Source organism: Corylus avellana, chromosome ca6 (assembly GCF_901000735.1).
Source record: "Corylus avellana chromosome ca6, CavTom2PMs-1.0".
Taxonomy (NCBI): Eukaryota; Viridiplantae; Streptophyta; class Magnoliopsida; order Fagales; family Betulaceae; genus Corylus; species Corylus avellana.
The window spans coordinates 10,174,309-10,194,076 of NC_081546.1; the positions used below are offsets into that span (position 1 = coordinate 10,174,309).

The 19,768-nt window shown below is 36.2% G+C and overlaps 3 protein-coding genes across 5 annotated transcripts; 2 read left to right on the top strand and 1 right to left on the bottom strand.

Annotated features, from left to right (window-relative positions):
* Nucleotides 1-17: 17 nt before the first annotated feature.
* Nucleotides 18-7,411, bottom strand: LOC132184760 (DNA cross-link repair protein SNM1). Its single transcript, XM_059598501.1, has 10 exons — nt 6,729-7,411; nt 6,295-6,456; nt 5,298-5,705; nt 4,787-4,850; nt 3,049-3,266; nt 2,836-2,949; nt 1,641-1,746; nt 999-1,210; nt 655-758; nt 18-227 (listed from the first exon to the last, which is right to left on the bottom strand). The coding sequence occupies exons 1-10, from the start codon at nt 7,338-7,340 to the stop codon at nt 83-85; spliced, it is 2,145 nt and encodes a 714-aa protein (XP_059454484.1). The 5' UTR covers nt 7,341-7,411; the 3' UTR covers nt 18-82.
* A 218-nt stretch (nt 7,412-7,629) lies between these two features.
* LOC132184644 (protein WHAT'S THIS FACTOR 1 homolog, chloroplastic) lies at nt 7,630-12,792 on the top strand. 3 transcript variants are annotated; one of them, XR_009440576.1, is made up of 3 exons: nt 7,630-9,124; nt 11,355-11,731; nt 12,601-12,792. XR_009440576.1 is itself a non-coding variant. In XM_059598353.1 (2 exons), exon 1 carries the CDS (start codon nt 7,741-7,743, stop codon nt 9,121-9,123), a length of 1,383 nt encoding a protein of 460 aa, XP_059454336.1. In that variant the 5' UTR covers nt 7,630-7,740; the 3' UTR covers nt 9,124; nt 11,355-11,878. The 3 variants fall into 3 exon arrangements, 1 of the variants encoding a protein (XP_059454336.1); XR_009440575.1 differs by lacking the exon at nt 12,601-12,792 and having other exon boundaries at nt 11,355-11,446; nt 11,536-11,878; XM_059598353.1 differs by lacking the exon at nt 12,601-12,792 and having other exon boundaries at nt 11,355-11,878.
* A 2,215-nt stretch (nt 12,793-15,007) lies between these two features.
* LOC132185153 (uncharacterized) lies at nt 15,008-16,452 on the top strand. The gene is made up of 4 exons (XM_059598966.1): nt 15,008-15,118; nt 15,329-15,439; nt 15,540-15,569; nt 15,664-16,452. Exons 1-4 carry the CDS (start codon nt 15,008-15,010, stop codon nt 16,450-16,452), a joined length of 1,041 nt encoding a protein of 346 aa, XP_059454949.1.
* Nucleotides 16,453-19,768: the final 3,316 nt, after the last annotated feature.

Below are 19,768 nucleotides of genomic sequence, written 5' to 3' on the forward strand. Positions count from 1 at the left end.
GACCAACGGGAATAATTTCCCTTCAATACAGTTCACAGCATACTTTACAATTTTAACCCTCTCAAGGCCTGTGGTGTACAAATCAAGATAACAGGAGGGAGACCATCATATTTGCAGAATCTTCCCCTTCATTGTTTACACTTGGTATTACATTTATAGGAGAAACAAGCTTAACAAAATCTCTGAGTTCTGTAAAGCTGCAATGCTCACTGTATGGCACTTCGTACCTGGAAAACAAGGTAAATATCTCATATCAGTCCTCACAGACCCACAAATGCACATACACATAATATTTGAGCTAAAATCACAGGTGACAGGCATTACTTGTTTGCCCAAATTGTTGAAAAACGTTGCGGGGGCTACGGCTATGGAGCTAGTTAGGGATGGCAGTTTGTAGTTGCGTGTCAAATTCGGATTGTATCGTGTTAAGGCAAAAATATAAGATTATTTATATCAATTTTATTCTAATTCATTTAATTAAACATTATTAAATTCTAACATCCTAATTTTGTGTCGGATTCATAAATAATGTCAGCCCCACTCTAGTCATTGGGATTTGCATGTTTAACGAAATTGGGTCACAACTTAGAAAGGACTGGAGATAATTCCCAGAGGGTCCACTCTAGGCGAAAAAAAGTCAAGGAGATAACAGACCTTATAATGGTCCCCTGCTGCCACCTTCGCCCTGGAGACTTCTTCTTTCCTTTGCCAAACGTCCACCCAGTAGGAGAGAAAGCCACTATAAGACTGAATCGACCCTGATCAATAAGAGCACACATAGCATGGATAAAATGTCTATCCGTCACTTCAAAAGAATAAAGTTAATCATTTTAGATAAAGTGAGTCCCTTTTAATTGTCAATTTGCATAGCTGGTAGCCAAGAGAGATTCGTCACAAATAATCTAAAGATTTGAAAGAGAGAGAGAGTCAAAACTTTCATTCTACAGTTAGGATTATAGATATGCTTTTTTTTTATATATATAATGTGTGTATCTCACCACATATTGATTGGATATGTGCTTCAGCCGTTTGAAGCTCGCAAGTGTCCACATAGGAACAACATGAATGTGGCTTTCCTGTTCATTCAATGTAAACCACTGCATATCCTCCTCGGGTAACCCCAAACATCTTAAAATACGCAGCTTTGCTGCATTGACATAAACCTTTTTGCGTAGAACACGAGCAACCTCCAAGAACAGCCGTTCCTTTCCTGTTAAAAAGAAAATATTGTTTCAGCAGAAAAAATTAAAGAAATAAATACTGCAAGTGTAACCAAAAAGGTGGTGAACCAAATACTGAAAAAGAAAGTAGACATCAAGACAAAGGTTCGTTTAAAAAAACTTTTTAGGGGATGATTTTTATTTTTTTAAGTTAAAAAATTGTTATGATATAATATAATATAATATAAAAACGTGAAAGTAATTTTGAGTGTTCGTATTTGAAGTTGTTTATTAATGTTTTTTTTTTTTTTTTTGTTAAAAGTAAAAAACTTTCTCAAAACAGTGTTGTCAAATAGGCCACTCGTTTAGTTCAGAATAATAAATTTCAATAATCAAAATGTTGGAAGGATATACATCAATATACATCAATATGTAAGCCTATTAAGCGCGAGAGAGAGAGAGAGGCATGGTGGACTGTACCAATTGTGTAGCTACCAATCAGAAAAAGAGTTTTAGGGTTGAAAGCTTCGGCTTGAATGCAATCAATGACAAACTGTATGACAGCCTCTTGCTTTGGAAAGTCATACTGCAATAATCATGAAATGACACTGAAATTCCATCAGTATGATTAAGTTAAAATAGTGACTACATAATGAAGATTTGACACTTTCTAATGATTACAGATTTAAGAATATATTATGCTGAAAGTTAAAGGCATCTACGTGTCTCAGAGTGCAGAAGGTGACTATTCATGATGTTCCAAGCAAATACATGAATATGCGTGTGAATTGAACTTTTGCAGGTATGAGTAAATAAAGGTCAGTTTCTGTGATAGTTGTAATTTTTCCGCAAATAGGCACTATCATTTAGAGTGAATGTTATGAATACATGCACAGGTGCTGCGGTGCATATTAAATTGCAATTTTACAGTCATGAATGTTACAAGATGAATACATTATTTATTATTATTATTAATGGATATACAAGATGAATACATAACTCCCAAGAAAATAGAATTCTAGGTTTTCAAAGCCGACGCACTGACCAATAACCAAATGTGGCCAGGCCCATGCCTACAACAATGCCATAAAACAGTGCAGAAATTTGAACTCGGTAAACATCAGGAATTAATTCAGCACTCCAAGAGCCAAGCCAAAGCAGCCAAGTTAGGTAAGCTTAAAAGAGCAGGACTTGAGAGGGCTGAAATTTACACTACATGGATTGCTACAAAAGATCAACAAATTAATTGCCAGTATGAATAACCTTACACTTTAAAACTTGGACATAAGAGTTGTGGTAATTAGAGGATGGGCTTTAAACCTAGTCCTTATATATCCAATTAATTAGCACGCTTGCTTTGCAAGTTTAAACCAAGCCAAGAGCAAACTTGCTCTAACAAACCAAGCCCAACTTGTTTAAATCCCAGAACTATTGTGAGCTATAATTCCTTCTTTATTTGGGAAGTAATGAGGAATGCCAGGCTTACAAACAGATTTTACAAAAAAAATTTTACAAACTGATGTGGCACAACATGATTAGATATGAGATAAATTCAAATTTTGATAAATTCAATTATCAGTTTGTAAAATTTCTTTTTTGTACAATGTTTTTGTAAGCCTAACATTTTTCAGAAGGAATAACAAAAGAGAAAATTCCACCATTCAAGTAGACTCACCTGGGGGTTACAGTAAGTAGTGTCAAGGATAAGAGTATGGATAGGGCATGATTGCAAAAGAGATATGTTTGCCATTTCCTGACTAAAGCGAAAATCCCCAGTATGTAGAATAGCCTACATGCACAAAGGAAACCCCAATGGGCTTTAAAAACAGTGGTAGGCCAACAAGGAAAATTACAAGATGGTATACGAGGAAGTCAGTTTGGACCACACCTTACCATTGGCTGGTTCAAAAAGTATCATTATGGAACCAGGACAGTGGTTTGCATCCAAGCAGGTCACACCAATACCAGCAATATTGATCTTTTGGTTAAGGGGTAAAATTTGCAATCTGTCCCATGGGATCCCAATCTTCATATTCACAAGCTTAGCCGTGATAGAGGAGCAATAAATTGTTCCGTGACAGAAAGACCTTGTTAGGCCTTGATAATCTGCAGCCAAAAAAAAAAAGGGCTTCAGTATAAAACCAAAAGCCAATGCTTGCAGACTGACAACCCGACCTCTGAAAGATTGCAACAATCCATCTCCAGGCATACATTCGGGCAATGATATATGCGAGCACCCCCTAGAACCTCCTTATGTCCTCGAGGCAATGCAACACAAATTCCACGTAACAGATACCCAATACTACTTGTGTCATGACCATCCATCAGGATTTTCTTTACTGGATCCTATAGATATGATCTACCCGCGTACCTATATTTTTAGGAGATGGTTGATGACAACAGAGTACCACACACTTTGTTGCAATGCTAAGTGAGTGCCTCTAGGTTTGCTTCACTATTGAAGATTTCCATTTAACTTCATGGTACGATAGTATATTGCAATCTTAATATAATCTAAACTAAACAAAGTAAGGTGATGCTTTAAAAAAATGTAACATATAATTCAAGTGTATTTAACTTGATGTTTCTACAAAAGCACTTCTTTGAAAAATATAAATGAATGGGCTACTTAAGATAAAAGTGTTGCAAGATTAAATATGGGAAAACTACACGCACCCTTGAAGTTACCCCTCAATAGCAATGTCTCCCAAACTTTTTAAAGTTTCAATTGACCCTCCAAACTACTACTCCCTTTCACTTAGCCCATCCGTTAGGTTTTTAGTTAAATCAGACAGAAAATGGGTCACATGCGTAGCTCGCGACCCAAAAATGACAATAATACCCTTGCATTAGATTTTTGATTTTTTATTTTAAAAAACAAACTTGTCCACAGCCAAGAGATCCATGGCCGTGGATCTGCTCTAAAGATTATTATTATTTAAAAATTAAAAAAAAAAAAAAAAATGGAGCATTTTGGTATTTTCACACATCTCACCAAGATCATAATGGACATTTCATGCATTTTCCATCTAAATTAACAGAAAATCCTAACAGCAAGAGGTTAAGTGAAAATGGCTAATAGTTTGAGGGTACAAGCAACTTTTTAAAGTTTGAGGGACATTGCAATTGAAGTACAAGTTCAGGGGATAAGTGTAGTTTGCTCTTAGATTAGATTGCTACACAGCTATAGAATTTTTGTATTTAGTTTCTAGAGAACCAGATCTGTGCGAAAGATAACCATATCCATATAAATTATGCAATCAAAACCTTAAGTGAATCCAATTTGAAATTCTTCCATATATAAAGCGATACGGCAGGATATTGTAATAAAAATGTATGAAGCAGAAAGCAACTGGTGAAGAAACAATAATAATCTATGTGGGCTTGCTGAACGAATTTGATAAGCAACCAACATAAAAAAGGAGCAATGCGCTAATATATAAAATTTTACCTTACTCTCATTCAACTATCTCTCAGACTAACAAGAAAAATTGAACTTAAATGAAAAAGAATGTAATTGAACTTACGGTCCTAATATATAAAACTTGACCTTACTCGCATTGCACTATCTCTCAGACTAACTAGAAAAATTGAACTTATATGAAAAAGAATGTAATTGAACTTACGGTCCATATGAAAGTGAGTGAGAAACCAATGGGAACAATCCCTTCTAAGATATCGAAAAGCATCCTGCAAAAGTTAATCAGAAAGAATTTATGTTAATTATCATAGAATATGTGTAGAAGCACTAAAACTCTCTTAACTATCAAGAGCAATTGCATATCAGAAGTGTCATATCAAAGCCTTTGTCTTTAATCAAATTCATTGTCTTCAAAAGATGTTCATGCCTGGGGTAGAACCACACACTTACCCCATGTCTGCTTTACAACACTGAATTTGAAAGTGACTAGAATGCTAAATATGAGTTGCTTGCCCAATGGTCAAGCCAGCATTTTATGATCAAGGTTTTATAATATTCAAGGGCATGGCAAAAAATGACCATGGTGCATACACATAATGAAAAAAAAAATTAATATTTCATTAGGGGATGCTCTATAGTCCAGTCCAGGGAACTACCAAATCTGCAAGACTGAGAAATCAAAATGAATCTTTATAATAACTTGAAAGGCCACTTACCACTCGAAATGGTGTTCCTGGTATGCAGCACCACAAGGGAACATCCATGCGTTTTCCATTTTTAATATCATTTTTCACCATAGCACGTTTACCAGCAGATTTTGAGCATCTTTTTCCCATGCCACTCAGTCCCACAGAGGAGTTTACTTTCTTCCTATCAGTGGCAGCGCCTGGAAAATAATCAGTAATCAACTTGTTTGCAGCTAACTGCTTAGTTTCGTCAACTGTTCCCTCAGAGGCATTACTGTGCATTTCAACTCCATTGGCGCTGCGCCTTTGAGGTTCAGAACAGGCATGCATATCACTGTGTGTTTCAACCGCATGGGCACTTCCTTTTCTAAGTTCACTAAGAGCATGCACAATTTTCTTCCTGGGACCAAGTGCCGTGACACCAATGCTCAACAGATCCTTTAAAGTAAAAATGAAAGGAGGAAGGAAAAGAAAAAAACCTCAGATAAATTTTATTTCACTAACAAAACATGAAATGAGACAGAAATTAAAGAACGAATGAAGAGGAAAAAAAAAAAGAAATAATGCTCAGATAAATTTTATTTCACTAACAAAACAAGCAATATGACGGGAGAAATACCATGAACCAGCTGCGGTTCAAGATATAGAGGGCAAGTGAAATTTTCTCAGCACTACATTTTCATTGCTATGCACATATACACCCCCCAACAAAATACATTTCTTAAATATTCTTCATTATACAAAGACCTAGCCTGCAGCATAAACGATTCTTTTCACCTGGAAGAGGGTAAGGAAAATTTTCTATATCTCATTCCATGCTTAACCATTTCCTAGTATTCATCTAGTTTACAAACAGAATTCCAATAAAAAAAAATTGAGAACTTTTAAATAGACTATACTAAATATGTTGAAGCATTAATTTTCCAAAAAACCATCAATTTCAGAAGCTTTTTATGATTGACAGTGTCCCCCCAAGATGAATAGATAACAGTTGGTCAGCACTCAAACAGTTCAGTGTGAAGCACACCTCCTCTGTGAGCCACTGTAGGGCGTCAAAATCAATCTCTTCTCGAACAAAAATATCCTCATATCTTTCTAAACCGAGACTGCGCAGCCACTCGAGAACAGGAGAGACATCAACAACCTGCGGAGGAATTTGGGGTTTGCTGTCATCATCGGGAAGAACAACCTGCATCAAATATTCTAAATTTAGCATTCATTACAAGAAAAAGAACACATAGTTTGTCGTAATGAGTAATAAGTTAGCAGATATGAGACGTCAGGCAAAAGCGCAACAGCAGAACAAAGCCCTACCCTAATAGGCATAATTGCTAAGCTTCTACTTCAAGGGAATAAGGGGAGAAAAAAGCACTTGATAGGAGTTTCTATCTATTGAAAATTAAAAAAAAAAATAAAAGGAAAAATGGATAAATTTATGCCAAAAAAGAAGAGGAAACTTACTTCTCCAGCTTGAGTTTCCTCTTTGTCGAGACACTCGTTAGTGTGTAGTTGACGTTGCTCACCACTCATGTGGGAGATATCAATCCCACACAGAGGACATTGAATTTGAGCAAAAACTTGATCATCGTGTAACCCATCTACATGCTGCGGACGAATGGCTACGCCATTAACAGCATCAGCATCCTCCTCCCCTTCTACCTGAGAACACAGCTTGAGCAACACATCGAGCTCCGCACCCACCTCAAAATCCTCACTTAAACCCAAATCAACTCCGCCCCTCATTAACCTAGACTCTATCGAATTGCTTAAACAGCCCCCACTTTTTGTCAGCAATCCCCCTTTCCCATCACAATCCCAACCGCTAGAATCACCATTACTATTATGCTCCCTAATTTTTGGACGCGCATCAGGGACCGTCCGATACGACGGTGTATCGGATTGCGATTTCAGAACAGGAGCGGAGGAGGTGGGTCCCGGTGCGTTGTTCTCTTTGCCGGAGCGTTTTGGTTTCTTGGACACGCGATTGGAGGAATTGGAGGGCTCGAGAGGCCTTCGCGTTGTTGTTTGGGTCAGAGGGATCTGGAAGTCGTCGTCGTCGTCGTCAGATCGCATCTTTTTTGATGAAAAGGAATGGGCTTGGTTACCGTCTCCGGGTATATAGAAGAGAAGAAGGAAAATGGAAGGCTTTTGAATTTCGTTCGGCGGTAAAATCCCAAAATTGGCTCAGTGCTTTTGATGATTGACAAATCGGATCATCTTCTGTAAGGGGAATTGGACGGTCAAGATTTAATATCTGTCATTTTCAACAAACGACGTCGTCTAAATACACTTTGACACTTTGCAAGTCATCATCCATCATCCATCGTCCAAGCACATCTTCGACACATTGATGGCATTCCGCTTCGTTGTAGCACCATTTACCGCAATACTATTGATTCTCGTTTCGGCTGGCATTTTCACAAACACCTGAGGGTCACTACTCATCCGCTTGACCGCAGCATTTGACACATTGATGGCCGCCATCCGAATTGTTAGACTCGCTGCCGTTTTTCAGATGAATGATCCGCTTTTCTGCTTGGACAAGTCTCCGTATTTGTCGGTGAGAATCATCAATTGGTGGTCGAAGAATCAGCATCGATTTATGACCAGCAGTAAGCGTGTGCAAGACCGAAGCAAGAACAAACGGGTCGATCTGGAAATCGCAACCGAGAAGTTGAAGATAGCGAGCAAGGTCCTCTTTTTGATGGAGATTCTAAAGAAAGAGCCCGAGATGATCATCCCGCTGCGCTCACTGGACCAGTACCGGAGGCAGATTAACCTCCCAAAGCCCCACAAGATCTCCGACTTCGTTCGCAAAGTACCGAAACTCTTTGAACTCTACAAGGACCGAAACGGCGTGGTATGGTTCGGAATGACGAAGCAGGCCGAGGACTTGGTCGAAGAGGAGGAGAGAATAATCGAGGAGAACCAAGACAAGGCCGCCGAGCATGTCACGAGGTTTCTAATGATGTCCGTGGATAAACGTCTTCGTATAGACAAGATTGCGCATTTCCGAAGAGACTTTGGCTTGCCAATTGATTTTCGGACCAACTGGGCGCACAAGTATCCTCAGTTGTTTAAGGTAATCAAGTGTAATGACGAGGATGAGAATGAGTATTTGGAACTTGTTTCCTGGAACCCAGCTTGGGCTATTACTGAGTTGGAGAAGAAGGCAATGGCGGTGAGTGTGAGTGAGGTTAATATCAATGCTCATACTCCGGGACTGCTTTCGCTTCCTTTTCCTTTGAAATTCCCTTCCACTTACAAGAAAGTGTATAGATATGGAGGAAAGATTGAGCACTTTCAGAAGAGGTCTTATTTGTCCCCATACGCGGATGCTCGGGGACTTAAACCTGGCTCTCTAGAGTTTGACAAGAGAGCCGTAGCCGTTATGCACGAGCTGCTAAGCTTCACTATTGAGAAGAGACTAGTGACTGATCATCTCACGCATTTTCGCCAGGAACTTGTGATGCCCCAGAAGCTGATGAGGCTTCTTTTGAAGCACTTTGGGATTTTCTATGTCTCGGAGAGGGGGAAGAGGTTTAGTGTCTTCTTGACAGAAGGTTATGAAGGTTCGGAGCTCATTGAGAAAGGGCCGTTAGTGCTTTGGAAGGAAAAAGTCCAGGGTCTTATTGGTTACAGGGGAAGGAAGAAGAAGATTGAAACTTTTAGTGACATGTCAGACGTGGAAGATGATGGTCGGTTCGAGAATGATTCTGAGGATGAAAACATTGGTATGCAATTTGAGCTAAAGGATACCGTCGGCAGTTTGGAGGAGGATGCTTTGCTTAGAGACAATGATGAGATGGAGATTGGAGAGGTTTGCAGTGCATACGAGGATACTGAAGCATCTTGAGGTTAATACTCTTTTGTTTAGAATTTATTTGTTAAAAAAAAAAAAAAACCATATGTTTGTTGATAGAGTGTGATAAACCTCATTCGCGAATTCGGACTTAAAAAGAATGTGCAAAAATTTTCTGCATCATTTATGAGGTTTATATTATGATACATATTGTGCCAAGGTTTTCAATATATTTTAATGTTTAAACATCGAATAGGGATGCTTTCTTTATAGAAAGTAACAAGAAACCAGATTTAAAAGAATAACGAATGAATAGGGGTAGAAGCAGCTGTTTATTTCAACAAGGATAAACTAGGTTTCTCAAATGCATAAAATTCTTATGTCATTCAATAAAATTATAAGTTATACTGGTTTACACCGTCTTACATGTTCCTCTAATGAAGTTGTGCTCAAGTATCTAGGGAATACATTTTCTTTTTGGTACATTAGTGTAATTAGAAAGTTCGGACCCAATCTCTCCATCCTAAGAGTCACCATTTCCTTTCAAAAATTAGAATTTCTTAGAATACTCAGTTCATTATAAACTGGGAATAGTTTATAGTGGGAGCATCCTCTAGGCAGGGGAAAAGGCAAGACTCACACTTTCTAGTGTGAGTGCCTCGGGGTTTTGGGCTTGGGTCTCTTGCTTGTTTGGAGCCTCATGTGTATACTACTTGTGTATTTAGGGATTCTTTACGCTTTTTAATAATATGCATTACTTATCAAAAAAAATTATAAATTGGGAATAGTCCTAGCCTAAATGATGTTGCCATCTACATTCCAAAAGGCTGTGAATCACCCACGAAACACTAAAGACGATGCTACTAATTGACCTCCACCTCCAATTCACGCCCTCCACTATTTATGGTGGAGAAGCTTATGAATGCTGCATTCCTAGCCTTTTGCAGCTGGCTGATTTTTTCATTGAGCATACTTCTTTTTCTCTTCTCTTGGTGCATGACCCATTGTGGGCTTCACTTTGCTTCATTGGTTGAAACTCCGCCCTTCCACCTTGCTCCATGTTCCCTTTACTACGTTCTGCCTTTTGCTCCATCTAGTTGGCAAGTGACAACACTTTAAACATATTGGATTTACTGTCCTCTGTGGAGTCACGTCCTTCACTGTGTCTCTCTGGAGGGGCCTTGGCAACACCTTTTCCTTTTCTATTTGGAACTTGCTGCCACTCTGGAAAGCCTTTTCCTGTTTCTCTCTCAAACTTTGCTTGAGCTGTTCTGTCACAACATTTGGCATAGAAGCAATAGGGCATCCAGAGCCCAGAGGCATATTCAAACATGTTACATGTAGAATAGCTAGACAGTTGTCAAGGTACCTCCACCTAGATTTCTACAGGTTCACATTTTGGAAGCTTAAGTTTATAACATTTGGGTATTTCTTAGTTGGCTTGAATCGCAGTTCTAGCATTATTTCCAGCACAACTCAAGGTACAGTGGAGTGCCAATGATACTGCCCGCATACCCTAAACCATCATCATGCCATAGATCAATAGGGACATTGAGGAACTTTACTCAAACTGGAACACCAGAAAAATTTCACTTTTTCAATTGGATACAAGGTTGTAATTTTCTTATCTATGGCAAAGAAATATGGCTTTCCTTTTTGTTTTTTTGCTCCTTCTAGTTAGGTGATTCTTTTTGCATACTTCCTATGTACTTAGAGGCGCCTTACACTTTTAATGATAATTGTCGTTTACTTACAAAAAAAAAAAAAAAAGGGTTTCCTGCAATTATTCTCTCCAAAGCTGATTTTTCTCTTGTTTTGGAGTGGCAAAGGTCCAGCTCTGATGGAAAAAATGTCGTCCATTTCTCCGTCCTAGAAAGAGTTGCCCATGGAAGCCACCTCTTCACAAGAAGTAGATCTCCCCTCCCCACCTCTGATGTCCAACCCCCCCCCCCCCCTCAAAAAAAATCCCCTTGTGATGAAGATCCACCAGGAAAAGAGGGGCAGTGTGGTGGTAGATTTTGTTCTCTTAACATTTATTTAAATCCAATTCGGACAGAAACATGGACAGCTACATGTGTGGCATTCATGGTTATTGTGACTAAAAAGGGGAAGTAATTATGTCATCCGTGGGGCTTTTAAGTGGTTTTCACATAAGATCTATAAAATGTCAGCAAAGGAGAGGCCAAACCTACTTATTATGGGGTTTATGTTGCTTTTTTCTTAGATGAGTGTCATTATTTCTCTAATTGTGTACTGATGCACTAATACATTCTACTTGAAATCAGATTTTCCACATGTTCTTTCAAATTTATTCCTCTATGGTACTGGAGGAAAGCAATGGAGACCAACAAATTGATGTTAAGAATCAGAGTTGCGGGTATGCATTCAGAAACAGTTAATACTCCACATGAAGCAGAAAAAATCCAACTTACAGTGTTGAAGGTATTCATGTTGCTGTTTTCACAGGAAAATGCTGTCCTTCATTTCCAAAACACAAACAGTCAATCCATGAATTCATTTGAAGTCCAGTGATTGGGCAAACAGCTTCTGCCAATTCTACCCAGTGATTTTATCATTGCATCTAAATATGTTGATCTGCAAAGTAGGGCTTCTCATTTAAAGTTCAGTGCCAAAACCTCCTTGCAAGTCGAATCAAGCTATTGTAAGTTCATCGATATCAAAATATTATGTATACTGTTAAACTCAACTCTTTTTGCAACACTTCATGATGATTTGAAGAAATTGAGTTGTATGTTTTTCATCCAAGCAAATGGAACTCATAAAAGTATAAAAATGATTATTTTAGTTTTTTTCCCTCTATTTTTGTCAGCCTTGGGAGTTATTACAAGAATAGTAACACTGGAATGCCATTATTTCGAATTTTTGCCTTCTTATTAAAGAATTTTAGGAAAATAAATAATTAAAACAGATTTTTGTGATTTTTGTTATCTTACCTTTTTATTTTAGGAAAAGATGGTTCCAGATATTTTCACTTTTTAATTGTATGATAATGTTTACTTTATCTTTGTTATACGTGGATTGAAATTGTTGATGTCTTTGTTGATGTGCACAGATCCATCTTATAAATTAAAGTTACTAGACTTCTTTAGTTCAGCTTATGAACATGCTAGTTTTCAATTGTATGATAATCTTTAGTTTTATCTTTTTTATTGACTTGCATTTGGCTTGAAACTGTGAAATCTTTGTGCTTCAACTTCTCTGGTGCGTATAGATCCATCATATAAATTAAACTTCCAAAAAAAAATCGCTTTAAGTTTTACTTATCAAAAATAAATAAACTAAACTTCCACACTCTTGAGTTCAGCTTATAAGCATACTGTATTACTGCCACCTTTGCTTGCTATACTACAATGTATTGTCCTCAAAGATGTACTCTTTTGGCAACCATGAAATATAAATGCTAGAGAAGTGAAGCAACCTTATTCGTGTTCTCATTCACATGAAACTATGACATGATGAGCTATAAAAAGTAAAGCATTGAACTTCTTGATCCCTGATACTTTGCATCAGATCAAAGGTGCAAATCACCTACTTGCTATAATGGCATCAGGCTGGCTTGAGGAACATTTTTTTGGAGAGGTTATGAGCTTGGTCCACCCATACTGTGCAATATTATTCTTGGATGTAGTAAAAGTATTAGGTTAATTGTCCTTCGGCAGTAAGACACAAATTGAGAATATCATGCTATTGATTGTTCCAAAATTTAGTTCTTTGTGGATATACCACATCATCTTATCATTCCTTCACATTATGTAAATTACCTTTGTTCTTCTCTTTTTTTTTTTTTTTTTTTTTGCCTTTGAGAGCAAGCACATCAATGTAAAACAAGTAGTGTGAACAGTATTTTCTATTTATGAATCTTATGAGAATTTGGTGATTTAGGATTGTTAAAGTATTGATTAAATGTCTTTAAGGTCCAAGGTTCAACACCTTATGGGTGCAAACAATTTCTTGGGGCCACACCCCCCGATGAAAAGCCAGCGATTTAACTAGTTCTGTGTAGAAAAACTTTCGAGGGTACAGTACACGGGACTAAAGTTTACTCTACAAGGATGAGTCCGAAGAGCCCTACCTTGAAGAAGTTTCCCAACATATATATATATATATATATATATATTGATTAAATAATGAAATTTACTTTTTTATCTTTCGTCTTAGGCGTCCTCTTGTATATTTTCTGTGTACTAGGGATGCACCCTTCTACGTTTTTTGATATATACAATATTACTTATAAAAAAAAATAATAATAATAATAATTAATTTACCAATTTCTATCAACTTAAGCTTTTGAGACAAGTGATAATTTAACATGGTATCAAAGCTAAAAGTCTTGAGTTCGAACCTTGTCTTAGTTTATCACCTCCCATTTCAATTAAATATTTCATGTGTTAGGCATCACATATTAAAAAAAAGTTTGAGCCCACACTTGGGGGGAAGTGTTAAAGTATTTGATTAAATAATTAAATTTATCTCTTCTTATCAACTTAAACTTTTGGGACAAGTGGTGAAACAAGGGTTTTAGAAAAAGAATGTCTAAATTTCTAGGGTTTGCTGAAAAATTGTTCGAAATCTCAAAAGAAAATATAAATGAAAATGACAAACCTAAACATCACATTAGAGTTACTCGGCATCACACTCTAGATATGGTTGCATCATGCAATCCATAAAGCAATATGGTGCCGGAGCATTGAAAGTGCTGGCCTGATTTTGTTTCAATCTTATTTTTTGTCATGTATCATTTGTTTTATTTTATTTTATTTGAAATCATTTAAAAGGGGTAATGTGAGTCGCGTAAGTAGCGGTAATAAAGTCTCATCAATCATTAGGGCAACACTAGGGTTATGTTTTACCTAGAAATACATGTTAATAGATTGTAGCAGCCACTTTTTGATTATGCTATCATCAAAAGAGAGAGAGAGAGAGAGAGAGAGAGAGAGAGAGAGACCCTAGACTTCCATTATTCCCCCCTTTAATCCATACACTTGTGTTTTCTTTATTTCTCTGTGAGATTTCTTATTGAATTGACTTCAATATTAGATTTGTTTGGTTATTGCATTACATTAGTTGTTGGAATTTTTTTTTCTCAATCTGCATCTAATGCCTAACCCTAATGAACTTGGAATTCTTGGGCTTTTACTACTAAGTCCAACAAACCAAGATACTAGTGAAACCCAATAAATAAAACTCAATATCAATAATAAGTGAAAATACAAAGTAAGATCCAACTAGACTTAAAATTATATTATTTAAGCTCCCAAATATGCTCTTCAATTATATATTTTCAGTCCATATAAGGCTTTCTTCAATTTACATACTTTACCCTTAGCTAAGGAGAATTGAGGACCAGGAGGATGTTCCATGTACACTTCTTCCTTTAGATTTCCATGAAGGAAGCCATCAAATCTTTTTTCAGAACAGGAAAATTGTTAAAAGTCAATGTAACCATAATCACATTGGTTCCAAAAAAGGCTAATCCAGTTTCGATGGGGGGATTATCGTCCTATTTCCTGTTGCAACATTGTATTTAAATGCATTACAAAGATCCTTGCTAGGAGACTTTTGCCTTGCCTGGATTCCATTGTGAGTAGCAATCAAACGGCATTTGTCCCCAATCATAGCATTTCTAGGAATGACCTCCTTGCTTAAGTGCTTGTGAGGGACTACCATAAGGGAAAAGGGAAAGCTAGGTGTACCTTATACATTGATCTAATGAAGGATATGATTCCTTGGAATGGGAATTTATTCTTCACTGTCTTATTTGCTTTGGTGTACCTAATGTCTTTGTGGATTGGACAAGGGAGTGCATCACAACTCCTATATTTCTCGTGGCTATAAATGGGACCTTGGTTGGCTATTTCGAAGGAGGTAGAGGCTTGAGGCAAGGTGATACTCTCTCCCAGATTTGTTTGTTATAGCCATGGAAGTTTTCATTAAATTTATGGCTGATGTAGCTGTGGAGAAAAAGACTTTTGATTTCCATCTGAAATGCTCCAAATTGCAGATCACCCACCCTTGCTTTGCTGATGATGTGCTGCTTTTCTCAGCTGCCACGCTTAGCTCTGCTCAAACTATAAATTAAGTGCTTAGTGAGTTTGCTTCCCTTTCGGGACTGTCAAAAAACCCCACAAAAAGTTCCTTATGCGTGAATGGGAGAGAGAAAGAGCATTTGATTGACTGTTTGAAAATCAAGGAGAGTAAGCTACCTGTGAGGTATCTTGGGGTGCCTCTCATTTTGCAGAAGCTAACAATAGAAGATTGTGGAAGCTTATTTGAGAAGATCTCTGGCAGGATAGATTCTTGGTTGGCTAAGAAATTTTCTTTTGTTAGGCGGTTGCAGCTACTGTCTTCGGTACTGTACAGTATTCAAGTGTTTTGGGCCAGTATTTTCATTCTTCCTAAGAAAATCATCAAGTTTTTGGAGCATAAATTTAATCGGTTCTTTTGGTCAGGAACTGATTCGATTAATGCCAAAGCTTAAGGTTTCTTAGGAGCTGGTTTGTGCGCCAAAAACTGAAGGGTGATTGGGGTTAAAGAGATTGGAAACTTGGGCATATTTGGAATTTGCTTGCTAAGGCTGGTTCCCTATGGGTAGGCTGGGTGAAAGAGTACCTCTTAAGAGGGAAATGTTTCTGGATAATAAAAATTCCTGAGTCTTGCTTCTGGTGTTGGCGGAAATTATTGAAACTAAGGGATTTAGCCAGGAAATTTTTGAAGCTTCAGTTACGAGATGTGCGGAATATTCATTTGTGGTTGAACAATTGGCACCCAGATGGGATCCTCCTTGACAGATATGGTTTTCATACTATATATGATGCTGGGAGTAGTTTAGAAGCTAAAGTTTCAAGTGTGATGAGAGAAGAAAATTGGTGTTGGCAACTGGCTCGTTCAGACAACCTGGTTCTTATACATAGTAAGCTGGTTTTAGTTAATGTTGGGGAAAAGGACACCTGTTTAGAGTGTGTCGAGGAAAGGGTGTACGGTAATTCTGATACTTGGGAAGCACTCAGGTTGAAGTATACGAAGGTTTCTTGGTGGAGGTTAGTTTGGTTAGCCATGGCAATTCCAAAGCAAGCTTTTCTCCTTTGGCTTACTATTAGGGACTCTTTAGCTACAGGGAGGAAGATGCTGAGTTGGGGATATAAAGGAGATGTCTCTTGCTCCTTCTGTCTAAAAAGATGTATAGAAGATAGAGAGCACCTGTTTTTCCTATGCAGCTTTAGTAGGAGAATTAGGAAAGAACTCTTGCATCTGTGTCTTGTTGATAACGAGTATGTGGATTGGGAAGATATCCTGAAATGGGGTCTACTGGAATTAATGAGGATCACAATGAAAGCTGTCTTATGCAGGGCTAAGCTGGAGTAGTGCTGTGTATTCTCTTTGGAAGTTGAGGAATGCCATTAGGCATGGGGATCATTTGCTGACATAGGAGAAGGTTATCATCTTGCAGAACAAATGGGATTCTGAGAAATGCACAACATTTTTGAGATTTTCAAACAATTTGACTCTAGCGAAGTATTTTGACTATAGCAGAAAACTGAATTGCTGGAGGGAAGAAGAATCTCAAGATTCGTTTTCATCATGCTTGTTGCCTGAAGCACCTTTTAGACTCTGGGACTGCCATTAAGTTGATCTCATATGAAATTCTACGGTATTTAAATAAAATCCTTGACTTGTCCTTATTGTTTGTACATTTTGATCAACATTGAAAAGAAAGAAAAAGTTATTTCAATGCTCTTCTTATCTATTAAATATTTTTAAGAAGATACTTCACAAAAACCTCCCTTTAACTTTCACACGTTTTGAAAGTATCTTTGAAAGTCAAAAAATCTTAATTAAAGGTATCGGAGTTTTAATTTCTTTCAAATGTCCCAGTTTGTTAGAATTGTTTTGTTAAATCTTGTCAAAATTTTTAAAATACTTGTGTTTTTTTATTAAAAAATGTAAAGATTTAGGCATTTATTTTTTTATTAAAAAAAAAGCTTTGCAAAAATACTAAAATAGGGGTATTTTGGAAATTTTAACAAAATTTGATAAAAAATTCTAACATAATGATTAAAAAAATTGAAAGTTCGATTTTTTTAATTGAGAGTTTTTAAACTTTGAAATTAGTATCAAAACGAGTGAAAAATCATGAAAATTTTGTGAAGTTTTTTCTAGGAGAAAATGTAGTTTACCCCCTGAAGTTTCAGGAGTTTTTTAATTTTAACTCTAAAGTTTAAAAATTGGCAATTTAAACCCTCTGATTAATTTTTTCGTCTAAATAAACAAAAATCTATGAAATTACATCACTACCTTCAGGCTTTTTTAAAAAAAATTTCGTCCAAATTAACGGAAATTAGTAACATAAGGTTTAAATTGTCAATTTTTGAAACTTTAGGGAGTAGATTGCCAATTTTTGAACTTTGGGGTTAAAATTGAAAAATTCATAAAATTTTAAAGAAGTAAATTGCATTTTTCTCCTTTTCTTTTTTATTTTTTTTATTTTATTTTATTTTATTATTATTATTTTTTTTTAACATTTTGAGCCTTAGCATGCATGGCGACTCGTCTTATCTATTATTAGATATTTTTAGTTGTTAAAGTTTAGGTATGCATCAAGCTCGCAAGCGACATCATTGTTATATAATTCATGTGTTAGGTGTTTGTCTGGGCAACGTGCATTAATTGGTGCTTTTTTGACCCTGCTTGCTACAGTTGGTTGTCTCAGTCCAAGATGACTGCTAAGGTATTATATATATAATATCTTTACCAAACCAATGTCGTTTGTTGCTAATGAAGATTTTCTACTGCGACTCTTTTGAAATAATTTTATTGCAAGTCTTCAACACCTACCATCTATAATAGTTAATTGAATACCCATTCCCCACCCACACACAAAAATATTGCTATTTTTATGGGACTCCTAAATGGATCATCAGTCATTGTGTGCCACTAGTAAAGTTAGCAGTTACCCATAAAACAAAAATTATATTTATTAATTATTGTTATTATTATAAACAGTTATGCAAAGATGGGTTGGTGGAATAGAGTTGGGTCCCACGGATTATTGGGTTAAATAGTCAATGAGATGGGCCCTCACCAAGATGATAAGCATAAAAGTCTGAACAACTTTTTCCTTTGCCCACTTCATCATTTAATGGAACATTGGACGGCTGGAGAAGTTGGTTGACGTTCTTTGCCTCTTACGTGAACTCCATTAATTAAATCCTGACCATTCAAAAATATTACACCACCAGAAATGTTATTTCACATGCTTTTGTCTTTTCTTTTCTTTTCTTTTTTTTTTTTTTTTTTTTTTTGGTGACTTCCCATTTAATGATAGATTAACAATATCGTGTCATGATATCAACATAAAAAATTGAAAAAAAAAAAAATTATATATATATAATCAAATTCGTGAAAAAAAAAAACCCACCTAATTCCACAGCTCAATTTATTTCGCAAGGATCATTGCGTGCAGGATATGATCAGTTATTTCTTGCTCAGAAAAAGAAATACATATATATAAAGTGACTTAAAAAAAAAAATTATATATATCAGAAAGTGAGAGGAGCTATAGGAGGATGAGAGAGACATAGCGTTTAAAGCTTCATTCAAATCAGCATTTAATTAAGTTTTTGAAATAATTGGTGACTTAATATGGTATCAGAACCAAATATTTTGGGTCAAACATTGACTCAGTCAGATTCACCCATAATTTCAATTAAATATTTCACGTCATGTGAGAGTGAGCGTAAAGTGTTGATTAAATGATTAAATTTACATATTCTTATCATTTTAAGCTTTTTGGACAAATGATGATATAAAATCATCGATACCTCATTGCTCTTAGTGACACCGAGTGTGTAGCCATGTGAGTTGATTTGACTACGATTTTCTTGGAATCGCTGGAACCCCCAACAACATTCCCTTACGACGATTGAGAAACATCTTGAACTCCTCGGTGTCCGCTGGCCATGAAGGATTGAAGTAAAAACCTAAAGATTAAAACACCAATAAAAGAGAAAGGAAAAATTTCACAAAGATTCCCTAAACTTTCAAGCATTTTTTAGAACACCCCAAAAATTTAAAAACTTTCAATTTCACTACTCGAACTTTTAATTTGATAAAATTTACCTATCCGTCAATTTTTTATGTTAACTCCTAACGGAAGCTATGAAAAATATCAAAATATCATTTTTAATTTAAAATTAAGAGTAAATTTAAAATTTTAACCGTCAGAACCGACAAGATGCTTCATACTTGACCTTCATGCTTTCAATACCCTTTGTTTTTGGTACATATATTTTTTACCTTTCTTTTTCAAAAATATGAATACTTTCCTTATTAAAAAAATAATAAAAAAAAAATCTAAGGTAAAGTGACTACATGAACAGCTAATTACGAATTGATGAAAATATAAGGGACTTTGAGCTGCTTTTGAGTTTTGAGTAACCCCTTAAAAGAAGAATTCGTGATGAATTCAAAAGGTCTGGGACCTCTGGGCCACATTTTTTCTTTTTCTTTCTTGAGTCTAGAAATTATAATTATGGTGGGCTATTTCAATCTGGCAATGCTAGAAGCCTAGAAAGTAGAAGCTATGCTTTTATTATTACAATGTGTACTGATAATTCACCTTTAATTTTATTTATAAAAAAAAAAAAAATCAAAAGTAAATGGACATTACCCATTAATATAA